This window comes from Oncorhynchus keta, chromosome 14 (assembly GCF_023373465.1).
Source record: "Oncorhynchus keta strain PuntledgeMale-10-30-2019 chromosome 14, Oket_V2, whole genome shotgun sequence".
Lineage (NCBI taxonomy): Eukaryota > Metazoa > Chordata > Actinopteri > Salmoniformes > Salmonidae > Oncorhynchus > Oncorhynchus keta.
This window is the reverse complement of record NC_068434.1, coordinates 43,874,993-43,887,757: the sequence shown is the minus strand read 5'-3', so window position 1 is coordinate 43,887,757 and position 12,765 is coordinate 43,874,993. Positions and strand designations below refer to the sequence as shown.

Here is a 12,765-nt window from a genome sequence, read left to right as displayed (position 1 = left end):
AACAGTAGTACTTTAAGCATATGTGTATATGCCATTTTATCTAGTGTTTTGAAAAAGGTTGTATTGGGTGGTTTTTGTTAGGCACTCCAGTCATATATGCAGCTTGTTTCCTCCGTCACATCTCTTTCTTTCTCTCTCCTTCTCTCCTTATTTCTCTCTCCCCCATCCCCTTCACTCACCAGCCCTCTCTAACTGCAAGGTCACTGATGCTTTAAAAAACCCTAGGGTGAAAGGTACACCCAACACCCCCCACCCCCGGAGACCCCCCAGGCCTTCCACCATCTATTTTTAATACCAGAAAAAACTCCCTTTACTCCACAACATGGGGTCCGCATTCCTCTCATTTTGAACCTCATTAAAGAGTCACTTTAGCCCGTAACAGTAGGAGCGATAACGAGGCATGCATCTCTCTCTCTCTCTCTCTCTCTCTCTCTCTCTCTCTCTCTCTCTCTCTCTCTCTCTCTCTCTCTCTCTCTCTCTCTCTCTCTCTCTCTCTCTCTCTCTCTCTCTCTCTCTCTCTCTCTCTCTCTCTCTCTCTCTCTCTCTCTCTCTCTCTCTCTCTCTCTCTCTCTCTCTCTCTCTCTCTCTCTCTCTCTCTCTCCTCTCTCCTCTGAAAGGAAACCTGTGTCAACAGACCTAATTCATGTATCTGTAACCGTGTTTCCATTTTAAATCTCTCCAACTATGTTAATCTACCATCTGAGCCTGTGTGAGTCTAAGGAAGTTGAATGTCATTATAGAACAGTGCAATGTAGAAATACAGGCTAAACAAAACGTGGCCTAAACTGCTCTGCATTCCAACTCGATGTTAAGGGATATTTTCTCTATTAAGATACTCGTTGCGAGTTGATTACATTTGAATTATACGGTTGTAGAATGAACGTGGTCTGGTCAGTGGAGAACAGGCCGCCTGCTATAATGGACTGTAGCTACGGCGTCTGAGCGCTATTTGACTAATGGCTGCTGAATCTGTGGTTAGAGTTGAAGTTGTGGTTATGCATGAGTGGTAAAGACTTGTGGAAAAACAACAGGAGTGCAACACTGCTGATGCCCCCTTAATGGGTATACTGAAGAGCTATGCTCAGAGACAATTCCACATGTGACGTTTTGCAGCATATCTAAGTGAACTAATGATAAGCAATTGTAAGGGGGGGGAAAAAAAATATGTAGTTGCGTGGTAGGGGAGTGAGAGAGGCACCTTTCTTAGCTGTTGACACAGACCCCAGAGCTAGAGTCACATTCTTCTCTCCACCATTAACGCAGGCTTTCAACAACGCAACATCTCTCCACGCTCTGATACGCACATGTCTTTGTTGTAACCATTAGATGACATTTCAGAACATTAGCAAGAGAAGGCATAGTATGTAAGGAACAACTCTCAAATGTTTTTTTTATTTTTATTTATTTATATATAACAAAACTGAATCTAAACTGCAATCAGTGAGGGTTCAAGCTTCAAGTTAAGAGTCTTGTTATTATTGACAACGCATCATCTGGCACAAAGGAGCAATTACAGATGAAGTCAATGAATGAAGCACAAAATGACCTGCATGTCTGCCGCTCTTAAATTTGAGTAATCGTTCAAATCATTGATGTTTTATTCTAGCGACGGTCCACAAAGTGTTGAACGAAAGTGTTTGATTCGTCTTTTATTTGTTATTTATTTGCCAAGGCAACATTTTCTTGACTGGACCAGGCCTTTCTCTACACACACACACACAAGGACGGCAAATGAGAGCAAACCTTCATCAAAGAGGCCAAGGGACTCAACAACAGTTCAACCGACTCAGCTCACTCATTCCCATATACCCTCCTACTAAACATGTTCTACACTGTATCTCAACAGATACCTAGGATCCTCCTCTATCTCTAAAACCCCAACAAAAACACACCTATCTACATCCACCTGGTCCCAAGAGAGGTGAATCTGTAAAGACTAGGAGATGTGAGTACTACCCACATCTGCTCCCTTGTTCTCTGTCTACATACGAGCTAAAACCACCATTACGTACTGTGTATTACTGCTTTATAACCTACCAAAAGAGCTACTGCTCAACTGTCAGTGTAAAAGTGTGCGTGTGTGTAGGTGTGTGTGTAGGTGTGTGTGAGCGGTGCAATGGATCAGCATGACGTAAAGTGATGTCAGAAGTCATAGGAAAACAAGAATCACTAAGTGTCAAAAACAAGGATTTGGCATCTTAGTTGACAGTTTTAAGAGGGAAACAGTCTCTCCCGCTTCCAACATCAACTTTTACAAAATCACTGAAGGAGAAAGACCACTTAAATATCTGGAAGAAAATAGAGAGTTTCTTATGAAGCCCACTCTCAATACCCCCCCCCAATTCTCCCACCCCAGCCCCAGCCCCAGCCTCAGCACTGGGCAGATTCAGGCCTCGCAGGGTATAATTCCCGTCCAGGACAGGGGGAGGCGCTATAAGGTGAAGAGTGTTGCTAGGCAGATTAGCAGTGCAGCCAGAAGTGGTCTGGCTATCCGCGAGTGTGACGCTGCATTTGTGCCGTCGCTCCTGGAAGGTTCGGCCGACTCGTGACTCGTATCATCTAAGGGAACAAGAGAAGATAGTGAAATGAGCAAGAGTTTATCAACACATACACAATGCACAAACATGGCGATGTACGGTGGCTTGTTTTTCTCTATTTTATTCGGAATGCTTATATCTTACGACTAAGAACAAAGTGATGGCTGAAATAACACCAGTACACAATGTGCTGCTGCTACTGCTGCTGTTACACATCAGCCAGCCAGCAAGCTGGCCGCCCACTCTGCTTGGATGAGTCCCATCCTCTAAAGCTCAATGGCATGGTTAAGAGTCTCCCCAGGCTGACTGGCAGTGTTATCAATTTGCAGCCATGGGCCTGTCTAACGGCACACTGAGGGAGCAAGCTAGGCCAATGCAGAGCCACACAGAGCACAGGACGTGCCCCCACACACACTCACAGGTGGGTAACGCAAACAGACAGATAACAGAGAGAGAGAGAGAGAGAGCGAAAGGGGTAAGGGGGGTGGGGCTGAGAGAGATAAAGGGAGAGAGGAAGAGGTACATAGGTTGGGGATGGCATTAAGGCAGGCAGCAAGATGGAGGCAGTCTAGGTCTCTGACCTTAATAAATCTAAACGCCAGACTCCCCAAGCTTGTGTGCGAGAGGAGAGAGGAGAGAGGAGAGAGAGAGGACAGAGAGGAGAGAAAGAGGAGAGAGAGAGAGAGAGGAGAGAGAGAGAGAGAGAGAGAGAGAGAGAGAGAGAGAGAGAGAGAGAGAGAGAGAGAGAGAGAGAGAGCGAGAGTATGTGCTTGTATGTGTGTGACAGACGAGTTACAGTGAACAGCTTCCATGAATAAATATAGAAAATGTAATATTCTCCAACTCCCAGATGTAAATATACATTTCAGAAAACTGTAATTGCTAATGCGATGACAAATGTGATTCCTAAAACTCTGTTTGAAATGACTAATGTGTTGCATTTTGACAGAGGTTTATTTATTTGCAGAGTCAGTGTGTATATGTTGTGTCTCCTTGGGGTAATCCAGAGCAGGAATTAGACAGCAATGTGTGTGTGAGAGTGAGTGAGTGAGTGAGTGAGTGAGTGAGTGAGTGAGTGAGTGAGTGAGTGAGTGAGTGAGTGAGTGAGTGGGAGGGAGAGAAAATGCAGCTAGCTGACAGATGGTTACAGTACGCATGCATTCTGTCATAATAAAGCCTTGGGTTCTTAGAAGAGTAGAATAGAGTCAATTGAAATGAAAACAGAGTGTAGAAAAGGCCATGGAATCAATAGTCAGGATTTCAATAGACTTCAGCATTAATGGACTCTATTGTGCAAGTATTTATTTTTCAATATTGCCTATCATGTTCCTCAGATTGAACATATGTGAAACACAGCTCACGGTTCAATTAAAGCAAACTGGAGGATTACTTTGAATCTAGGATATAAAGCAGCCCCAAAAATGATTTGGCTGCAAGCCACCCAATTCTGTTCTTTTTTTCACCATTTTGTCTTTTGAACAATCAGATCACCTCTGAAAAAGATCTGATGTGAAAAGATCTGATATGATTGGTCAAAATACCAATTAGTGGAAAAAAGGTAAGATTGGGCTGCCTGTCTAAACGCAGCCTCTGTGTTCTGACACAAGTAGCCTATGTTATATGCTGACATGAGACATGAGGAGTTTTACCAGGGACAACTGTGGTGTATGACGTATGACACATGCAAACATAGACCATATCACCAGCAAAATACAACTGGCAACAGCTAGCAGCAACACAACAACGCAGTAGCATGAACAGTCTAATATGAGAACCATGCTGGGAGAGCATACAGATGTAGGATCTTAATTTGATCCCTTTTTTGTTGCCGTGAATTTTCCTGAACAGCTGGAAATAAAAACGTGTAGTGTATTTCTGTTTTAAAACGGCTTCTGAAGTTTATAATTTCCACTTTGAAATTTCAGTCTTGATTTGCCCTGATGAAAAATGTATTAACCCTGACAAAAACCTTTTCTGTTGCTGCGGGATTATTTTTCAGCTGTAGCATACTGGCTCAAATGAAGAGCCTACATCTGTAGATGGATCAATCAGCGTAGAAAAAGAGAGAAAGAGAGGAAGGGGTGTGTGTGTGTGTGTGTGTGTGTGTGCGTGTGTGTGCGTGTGTGTGTGTGTGTGTGTGTGTGTGTGTGTGTGTGTGTGTGTGTGTGTGTGTGTGTGTGTGTGTGTGTGTGTGTGTGTGTGTGTGTGTGTGTGTGTGTGTGTGTGTGTGCGTGTGTGTGTGTGTGTGTGTGTGTGCGTGTGTGTGTGTGTGTGCGTGCAAGGGGGACAGACAGAAGAAGTACATGAATGCAGAAAGCCATACTAACCTCGGGGTTCTAATGAATTGTCTACTTTGTCGTTAACGTCAAAAACACGGTCATGTACGCCTATAGTTTTCACGCAGTTGTCTAGAGATAGAAATAGAGATAATAGATTTCATTAGAGATAATAAGCCAAATAGGTTAGTGACACCCTCCCCCAAACTACCCATCCTGAAAACAAAGATCCCCAAGCCCCAAGCTCATGACAGCATTCACAAGACGTGTGCAAATTCATTTCATTCAAATCTTTCATTCTTCCACTTGTCTTTGGATAGAAACAATGGTAGCCACTGCCATAGGTTAACAATATAGGAGCTGTCATGAGATATGAAACTGACATGTTCAACAGAGAGCAAGGAGTCATTCAGAAGGCGTATTGAGAGCAGGGAAAATACACCGCGAGTGTTAAACAGGCTCCATGTCAACGTTTCTGTTGCAGCTGGAGAGACTTACTTGTTGGTCGGACGAAAACTTTGAGTTTCAGGCATGTTCTTCTTCCGTTCTCGGCGATAGTGGAGGCTGGAGAACAAGGACACAAGAACAAAGATAAGGACAATGCTTACTAGAGTACATCTTAAAACATTTTCAAACACAATTGTCCTCTTTTCAAGGGACTGCAACATACTGTTCAACACACTATTTTCTGCACCAACAGAGAGCAGAGTTCAATTTAATCTTGCCTTTGTAATATGACTCTGAGCAAGCATCCGGATAGTTAATTGTACTCATGCTGACTGCTAAGTGGTTTTGGTAGGTGTTGTCATGGTGCTATTGGACGGAAAGCTTTTTCAGACAGTCAAATCAAATCAAATTCTGTTTGTCACATACACATGGTTAGCAGATGTTAATGTGAGTGTAGCGAAATGCTTGTGCTTCTAGTTCCGACAACGCAGTAATAACCAACCTAGGTCACTCCAGAGATTGTGTGTGTGTGCGTGTGTTTTTGTTTTACTATCATTGTGGGTACCAGAAGTCCTCACAAGGATAGTGAATAAGGACAAGTGGGGACATTTTGCCTGTCCCCACGAGGAAAAAAGCTATTTTAGGCTTAGGGGTTAGGTTTAGCGTTACAATTAGAGTTATGGTTAGAATTAAAGTCAGGGTTAGGGGTTACGGTTAAGTTTAGGGTTAGGAGTTAGGGTTAGGTATAGTGTTTAGGCTTATGGTTAGTTTAAGGGTTAAGGTTGGGGTTAGATTTAGGGTTCGGGAAAAAAGGATTTTGGATGGGAATCAATTCTTTGGTCCCCAAAAGGATAGCAATACAAAACTGTGTGTGTGTGTGTGTGTGTGTGTGTGTGTGTGTGTGTGTGTGTGTGTGTGTGTGTGTGTGTGTGTGTGTGTGTGTGTGTGTGTGTGTGTGTGTGTGTGTGTGTGTGTGTGTGTGTGTGTGTGTGTGTGTGTGTGTGTGTGTGTGTGTATTAGGCTACTGCGGGCAGGATTGCTTTATAAAATAGCCTGTGTGTGTGTCGCTGGTTGGCCATCAACACTAACGGCTTGGTAGCTGAGCAGGTCAAACAGGGGTTGTATGGACTGTGTGTGTGTGACAATCACATCCCATCCCTGCCACAGACAATAGTTTAAAATACATTGTGTGTTCTTCATGTCTTAATACCCATGTTGGAAAGAGAACATCTTTACATTGCGCCTCCTATTGTATCACCTTCTTCTACAGAAGAAGACAATCAGATATACTTCTCCTGAGTCTTAGTGCCCAGTTCCTTCCGCAACAGCCTCCTTTGTGACTTCCAGTAACGGGTTCTCTGGGCACCATTTTGTGTCATCTGAGCATCATTCCCCAGCAGATGAGATGAAGTCAAGCGTATCCCCGGCCCGCCATTTTGGATTCGGGGTCTGTCATCGCCTCTTCACTGATCCTTACCCTGATCTATCGCTCTCTTTCTTCCTATTTCTATGTCTATCCCGTCCTCTCTAGATGAGGCTCTCTCCTCTCTGGCTGTTTTCCTCTCGTCTTTGAACACACACATGTACACACATTCCCTGGATCCGTCTCGTCTACGGTCTATCTAATCATTGGACAAGTCAATGAGCAGAGCAGGCTATTGTCTCTCTGCCGTTGTGCTTTACATTGGAACAGGCCTCTTCACACAGCGCTCTGGGCAGCGCTCCGAGCAGCGCTCTGAGCATTTGCTCCCTTTTACAAAGACAACAGAATGTGGGGCATTAGGAAAAAGCAGTCTCCCAAGTCCTCTTATCGTTCTAGCACATAAAAGAGACAGTCTAATAGCAATGGAAAAGAGATGGAGATCTATCCCTCTAGGCCACAGCTATATTTCATTCTCTTTTTTCCCCCATTTTTTGATGTCCTCCGCTCATCAGATGTGATGTATACGCACTGGCAAAACCATCTCCCTTAACTTCCTCCTCTCTTTCGCATTATCTCTTGTAGTGTGTGACACCGTTGGCTCGTCGGCTGAATGTAAACGTGTGTGGGAGGAGAGCGGATCTCCAAATGGTGTCTTGCTCACATCAGTTCACACGGAGCCGATGAAGGAGGGATGAAGGAGGGATGAAGGAGGGATGAGAGAAAATAAGAAAGCAGTGTCTTAACATGGCGAGCATGGCAGAGGCAGTCAGTGACACATTAATGAAGCCTGGCTACCCTCCCTCGCCTGTTCGGTTGCTCACGCACCCTTTTTCACTCCCCCTCTCGCTCTCAAGTACGCACACACGCACACACACAGGGCCCTGCTGAAATCCAAATGTCTTATCATCATCTTTGTGGGCGGAGTCGAGTCAGGGCTATCCACACCAACCACTTAACTCACACTACAGATCAAACGTGATGAGCTTGATGAAAGTGGCAGAATACACTCCATGTGGGAGCCTCTCTTTGCCATCTGTAAGCTATTTGCCACCCACACAAACAGAAAATAATTAAGTGCACGGAAGAGAAGATATGCAGGGCTCTCTGTCCCAATACTGGGGATTACTGTCAATTGACCTCTTTATCTCTCTAACCACTGATATGAAAGGATAGAGTTCCATAATACTTTTTCATCTATCAAGTCCTTTCATAACTGTGAAAATTATAGAAAGCCGACAAGGAAAGGAAACCTCTTTGCCGTGGTTTAGTGTTAGACATGCATTCGTTGGGTTTTCATCGTTCGTAAACTACGAAGAGAAGATTTAGCTGCACTGCATTCCTTCTAGCAGCTATCCATTCTTTGGGCTTGATGAGGACCCCTCCGCCCTTAAAGCCCACGCCGTCCACGCCAGAGCCGGTTTATTTTGGATTACCATACAGGGGAGGGGCAAATTATTGTTCTCGTCAGGCACTAACATCAACACCTGCTATTCTGGTTCCCATCATGCCCAAGCCCCAGCCATCCATCCATCCATCCAGCCAGGCTGATGCCTTTGAAAGGCAGAGGCACTGAAAGGATGCCCCAGAACAGAGGACCAGGTTGGGTTACTCCTCAGAGCGATGTCCCCTGGCTGTTAACGACTGGTCCCCTCAGTACACTGCATAATGCAGGTGCATTAAGGCAAATGGAATGAACCAGAATCCAATTACGCAAGAACAAACAGGTGAGCTCAGGGTGGATTAAATGAGATATTGTTTCAATCTCAGCCACGCCGCAATTGTAATGTTATCTGGAAAACACATTTCCTTTGGCTTACTTACAATATGAAACATAACAATGGATACAAAATGGCAACATTATGTGTTTGGAAAGGGAGGGAAATTAAGCTTGTTCGTGAGTTACCTTACTGGGTATTATTATGCAACATTATTATCATTTTTACGAGGTAGTTTCAGTATGTAGCTGAAAAAAATAGTAAAAGCTGTGAGTTAATGAAGCCAGTCAAAGAGGATCAGGCAATTATTTTCCATTTGTATTTTCCCTAAATTCAAAGTCATTTGGGGGCTTTCACGGCCAGTGAACCACAGTCCAGGTTTGATACTTCCAACTCCTCATCATTTCAGATTAGCAAGCACAATGCGGATGATAGGCTTAGAAATCATATAATTATTATTTTGGACAATATTGGAGAGATTAGAAAAGGCAATAACACAATAATTTCAAATGATTGCTTTTATGGTTAGTAATAATGATGGATTACATCTATATAGCTCTTCTTGTCATTATGTCTACTGCAAAGTGCTGTATGATCATACATTCCATCCACCACCTACAGCAGGGTTCCCCAACTGGTGGCCTGCAGTCTGAATTTGGCCCATGAGTGGTTTTATTTGTCCCCCTAAGTTTATTGAGCAGAAAAGAAAACTCATTATTGGACATAAAATACTGTAAAAACACCAGGAAATCAGCTACAAGTGATTTTAATTTTGAAAATCTGTTCCCAAGTATTCCCACGCATAATAGAGAGACACTTGATCGTACTAGCAACACCGCTTGTATTCGCTAAAAAGGCTAAAAAGATCACTTCGGGTTCTTTTTTAATTTTTTCTTTATTTAACCAGGCAAGTCAGTTTAGAACAAATTCTTATTTTCAATGACAGCCTAGGAACAGTAGGTTAACTGCCTGTTCAGGGGCAGAATGACAGATTTGTACCTTGTCAAGCTTGGGGGTTTGAACTTGCAACCTTCCGGTTACTAGTCCAACGCTCTAACCACTAGGCTACCCTGCCGCCCCAGGAAACTATGCAGTATTTTGTTTTTTTATGTATTATTTCTTACATTGTTACCCCAGGAAATGTTAAGTCTTATTACATACAGCCGTGAAGAACTATTGGATATAAGAGTAACGTCAACTTACCAACATTACGACCAGGAATATGACTTTCCCGAATCGGATCCTCTGATTGGACAACCAGCCAGGACAATGGATCAGATCCCAGTAGGCAACCCAAAACAACGGCACCACAGAAGGGGCAGACGGAGCGTTCTTCTGGTCAGGCTCCGTAGACGGGCACATCGCTCACCGCTCCCGAGTATACTACTCGCCAATGTCCAGTCTCTTGACAACAAGGTAGACATAATTCGAGCAAGGGTTGCCTTCCAGAGAGACATCAGAGATTGTAGCATTCTCTGTTTCATGGATACATGGCTCACTCAGGATATGTTATCGGAGCTGGTATAGCCACCCGGTTTCTTCACGCATCGCGCCAACAGAAACAAACATCTCTCTGCTAAGAAGAAGGGCGGGGGTGTATGCCTTATGATTAACGAGTCGTGGTGTGATCATAACAACATACAGGAACTCAAGTCCTTTTGTTCACCTGACCTATAATTCCTTACAATCAAATGCTGACTGCATTATCTACCAAGAGAATTCTCTTGGATTATAATCACAGAAATGTATATCCCCCCCTCCCCCAAGCAGGCACCTTGACTGCCCTGAAAGAACTTCATTGGACTCCATGTAAACCATATATCCTGAGGCTACTTTTATTGTAGCTGGGGATTTTAACAAAGCTAATCTGAAAACAAGGCTCCCTAAATTTTATCAGCATTTCGAATGTGTGACCCAGGCTGGCAGCATTCTGGATCATTGCTACTTACTTCCGCGATGCAAACAAAGTCCTCCCTCGCCCTCCTTTCGGCAAATCTGACCACGAATCAATTGTGTTGCTTCCAGCCTATAGACATAAACTGAAACAGGAAATGCCCATGCTCAGGTCTGTTCAATGCTGGTCCGACCAATCGGAATCACCGCTTCAAAATTGCTTCGATCACGAGGACTGGGATATGTTCTGGATAGCCTCAGACAACAACATTGATGTATACGCTGATTTGGTGAGTGAGTTTATTAGCAAGTGCATCGGTGATGTTGTAACCACAGTGACTATTAAAACCTTCCCCAACCAGAAACTGTAGATTGATGACAGCATTCGCACAAAACTGAAAGCGCGAACCTCTGCTTTTAATCATGGCTAGGCGACCGGAAACATGACTGAATACAAACAGTGTAGCTATTCCCTCCGCAAGGCAATCAAACAAGCTAAGCGTCAGTATAGAGACAGACAAAGTACAGTTGCAATTCAACAGCTCAGACACGAGACTTATGTGGTAGAGTGTACAGTCAATCACGGATTACAAAAAGAAAACCAGCCCCGTCGCGGACACCGACGTCTTGCTCACAGACAAATTAAACAACTTCTTTGCTCGCTTTGAGGACTATACAGTGCCACTGACACAGCCCGCTACCAAAACCTGCAGGCTCTCCTTCAACACGGCCAATGTGAGTAAAACATTTAAACGTGTTAACCCTCGCAAGGCTGCCGGCCCAGACGGCATCCCTAGCCGCGTTCTCAGAGCAAGCACAGACCAGCTGGCTGGTGTGTTTACGGACATATTCAATCAATCCCAATCCCTGTCTGCTGTTCCTACATGCTTCAAGAGGGCCACCATTGTTCCTTTTCCCAAGAAGGATAAGGTAACTGAGCTAAACGACTATCGCCCCGCAGTACTCACTTCCGTCACAATTTTTTTACATTTGATTTATTTCACCTTTATTTAACCAGGTAGGATAGTTGAGAACAAGTTCTAATTTACAACTGCGACCTGGCCATTTGCACACATGGAATAACAAACATACAGTCAATAATACAATAGAAAAAGTCTATATACAATGTGTGCAAATGAGGGAGGACAAGGGAGGTAAGGCAATAAATAGGCCATAGTGGTGAAATAATTACAATATAGAAATTAAACACTGGAGTAATGGATAAGATGAGTGTGCAAGTAGAGATACTGGGGTGCAAAGAAGCACATTAATTAACAGTATGGGGATGAGGTAGTTGGATGGGCTATTTACAGATGAGCTGTGTACAGCTGCAGTGATCTGTGACCTGCTCTGAGAGCTGGTGCTTAAAGCTAGTGAGGGAGATATGAGTCTCCAGCTTCAGTGATTTTTGCAGTTTGCAGCAGAGAACTGGAAGGAGAGGCGGCCCGAAGGAGGAATTGGCTATGGGGGTGACCAGTGAAATATACCTGCTGGAGCACGTGCTACAGGTGGGTGCTGCTATGGTGACCAGTTAGCTGAGATAAGGCGGGGATTTACCTAGCAAAGACTTATAGATGATCTGGAGCCAGTAGGTTTGGCGGCGAATATGAAGGAGGGCCAGTCAACGAGAGCATTCAGGTCGCTTTCCAATCTTTCCAATCTTTGGGGATCTCAGATGATACGAAAGAGAAGTTGAACAGGCTAGTAATAGGGGTTGCAACAATTGCGGCGGATAATTTTATAAGAGAGAGGGTCCAGATTGTCTAGCCCGACTGATTTGTAGGGGTCCAGATTTTGTAGTTCTTTCAGAACATCAGCTATCTGGATTTGGGTGAAGGAGAAATGGGGGAGGCTTGGGCAAGTTGCTGTAGGGGGCGCAGGGCTGTTGACCAGGGTAAGGGTAGCCAGGTGGAAAGCATGGCCAGCTGTAGATAAATGCTTACTGAAATTCTCAATTATCGCAGATTTATCAGTGGTGACAGTGTTGCCTAGCCTTAGTGCATTGGGCAGCTGGGAGGAGGTGCTCTTATTCTCCATGGACTTTACAGTGTCCGAGAACATTTCGGAGTTTGTGCTACAGGATGCACATTTCTGTTTGAAAAAGCTAGCCTTTGCTTTCCTAACTGTCTGTGTATATTGGTTCCTAACTTCCCTGAAAAGTTGCATATCTCTGGGGCTAATCAATGCTAATGCAGTACGCCACAGGATGTTTTTGTGCTGGTCAAGGGCAGTCAGGTCAGGAGTGAACCTGCGCTATATCTGTTCCTGGTTCTACATTTTACATTTTTAGAATGGGGCGTGCTTATTTAAGATGGTGAGGATAGCACTTTTAAAGAATAACCAGGCATCCTCTACTGACGGAATGAGGCCAAATAAAGTGCACCCTACCTGACACCCAAGACCCATTCCAATTTGCTTACCTCATAGTCATTGTATCATTTCAAATCAAAACTGTTGGAGTCCAGAGCCAAAAC

The 12,765-nt window shown here is 44.1% G+C and overlaps 1 protein-coding gene across 2 annotated transcripts in view; it reads right to left on the bottom strand.

Moving 5' to 3' along the window:
• Positions 1-2,342: 2,342 nt before the first annotated feature.
• LOC118394103 (ephrin-A5b-like) overlaps positions 2,343-12,765 on the bottom strand; it is a 122,249-nt gene continuing 111,826 nt past the window's right edge. Inside the window, exons 3-5 of one of the 2 annotated variants that reach the window (XM_035787356.2) lie at positions 5,312-5,377; positions 4,865-4,945; positions 2,343-2,559 (exon numbers count right to left, since the gene is read on the bottom strand). In XM_035787356.2, coding sequence (XP_035643249.2) covers positions 2,432-2,559; positions 4,865-4,945; positions 5,312-5,377 — 275 coding nt within the window. In that variant the 3' untranslated portion in view covers positions 2,343-2,431. The remainder of the gene's footprint in view (positions 2,560-4,864; positions 4,946-5,311; positions 5,378-12,765) is intronic. The other variant, XM_052461813.1, reaches the window with a different exon arrangement.